This window comes from Rana temporaria, chromosome 6 (genome assembly GCF_905171775.1).
Source record: "Rana temporaria chromosome 6, aRanTem1.1, whole genome shotgun sequence".
NCBI classification, from domain to species: domain Eukaryota; kingdom Metazoa; phylum Chordata; class Amphibia; order Anura; family Ranidae; genus Rana; species Rana temporaria.
Window position 1 is genome coordinate 3,108,969 of NC_053494.1, and position 2,366 is coordinate 3,111,334.

General features: G+C 41.9%; 1 protein-coding gene across 1 annotated transcript; it reads left to right on the plus strand.

Moving 5' to 3' along the window:
- The first annotated feature begins 446 nt into the window (after positions 1-446).
- LOC120942556 (olfactory receptor 5V1-like) lies at positions 447-1,945 on the plus strand. The gene has a single exon (XM_040355533.1). The coding sequence runs from the start codon at positions 952-954 to the stop codon at positions 1,879-1,881; it is 930 nt and encodes a 309-aa protein (XP_040211467.1). The 5' UTR covers positions 447-951; the 3' UTR covers positions 1,882-1,945.
- The last annotated feature ends 421 nt before the right edge of the window (positions 1,946-2,366 follow it).

Here is a 2,366-nt window from a genome sequence, read left to right on the forward strand (position 1 = left end):
TGTTTTATCAAAAAAAATTTTCACAATTTATTTTCACTTATTACTTGATTAATTACGTTATATGAGTGCAATTTATTTTTACATAATGCAGGTTATATGCATGTAAACACAGCAATATGGCAGAGCTGGGCAGCAGCAACAGAACTTTACGCTGAGATATCGGGACTAAAATTTCAAGGAATAAGGGAATTTAAACTGGGCTAGTTGGCAAGTATGAGGCAGCTGCTTTGGGCTCCACAACAATTATGGGGCCCAGGGAATCTGCCCCCTTTCTCCTGCCTTAAAAAACAGTCCTGGCCATCCTAGTGGATTCATGGGCCAAGCTATTCCATGTTGACCAGTCAAAATCTCTCCGTGGCAAACTTTACACATCCGATAACTGTTACGAAGGTTGTACTTGTTCCTTCTGTCCAATGACACTAATTCAGTTTTATGTATTTTACAGAATACGTTGTTGGAAGTGACAATATCTGGGAGCAATTGTCATTGGAGCTGTGTGTAACCCGTGAAAACCCAACATTTGCTTAGACATATGGAGTCAGCTTGTTGGCCATGGAGCAGTTTAAGGCTCCAAAAGATAAGAAAACAAACTGAAATATTTCTTGCTGTTGTCCGATAATCTTTTCACATGTTGCATATCGCATATTGTGCTGCAGTTTGGGTTTGTTAACCTCCCTAAAAGCTTGAGGAAAGCTCCTATAGATGTCTACATGCTCTTTTTGGTGTGCTTTGGGAAAGCTAAAGCAAACTGGTTGGAAACAGGTGACCCGAGGCATCCCTGGCAAGAAGTTAAAGCACACCACTAAAAAGGTATCCAATTATAAAAATGTGTGAAAAATACATCCACCGTAAAATGCATTCATCTGAATAGCCCCTCAGACGTACCTAGTATAATGTCTCCATCGTTCCTCAAAGTGAAACTTCAGTAGAAGAAGAGATCAATTGGTTCTGATGGGCAATCAAACGTATCACCCCGATTTCACTTTGCTTGGCCTCTCAGACCTGACGTATTCCCGAATCCCACTCTTTCTGCTCTTCCTTTTAATCTATGGGGCCACACTGGCCGGGAACCTTTCCATCGTTATCCTGGTGGTCACAGACTCCCACCTGCAGACCCCCATGTACTTTTTCTTGGGGAACCTGGCGGTTTTAGACATTGTTACCCCCTCAGTGTCTGCATCGCAATTTCCCCTGTATATCTTTACTGGAAACAGGCTGATTTTATATTCGTCTTGTATAGCCCAGGTCTTCTTCTTCTCCTGGTTTGTAGTTACGGAGGCTTGTCTGTTAGCGGTTATGTCCTACGATCGATATGTTGCCATCTGTCATCCTCTCCATTACACAGCCATGATAACTTTTTTCTTGTGTGTTCAGTTGGCGTCCAGCTGCTGGGTCATCGGCTCCGTCTGCTCCTTGGTGCACACGCTTTGTACACTACGGTTGACCTTTTGTGATTCGCCCACCATCCCGGGCTTGTTCTGTGAACTGTATCAGCTGATACAACTGTCATGTTCTGACACCTCCCTCAATTATTTACTTGCTTACCTGCAGATCTCGAGTTTAGGAGTCGCTGCCTTTTCCGTCACCTTTCTCTCATATTTTTATGTTTTCAAAACCATCCTGGGAATTAAAATGAAAGATGGAAGGTTGAAGGCTTTCTCCACCTGCAGCTCTCACCTCATGGTGGTCTCCATCTATTATGTGACTTCCTTCTTCAACTACTTCCAACCGCAAGCCAAGAATTTTCAAGCGGGCAGACTGGTCTCGGTGGTTTATAATGTTTTCACCCCTTTCCTAAATCCTGTGTTGTATAGTTTAAGGAACAGCGAGCTGAAAGAAGCTCTGCGTAGATCTCTGGTCAGAATGGGCTTCAGGGAGTAAACTACGGCTGCAGAACAACGTTGTTTATTTCCCAATTCTATCAAAGATTTACTGTTTTGTTAGATTATGTCATTTTTTATTTCTTGGAACGTGAGCAGCGCCCGCATATGAAAACGATGTTCAGACCACACATGTGAGTTATTGCCACGATTGTTAGAGCGAGAGCAATAATTCTAGCCCTAGACCTCCTCTGTGACTCAAAACATGCAACCTGTAGAATTTTTTAAACATCGCCTATGGAGATTTTTAAGGTTAAAGGGGTTGTAAAGGAAAAACATTTTTTTGCTGAAATGACTGTTTACAGGGTATAGAGACATAATAGTTAACTGATTCCTTTTAAAAAAAAAGGATTAAAAAGAGATAAAAATCAATCCTATAATGTACCTGCAGTTTCTAGTTTCGTTTTTGCATGTTGTTTCCTGCTTCTGTGATGTACAGAGCCCCAGAGCCAATACAGGGCAGTGATGGTTTGAAAAAACGAAACT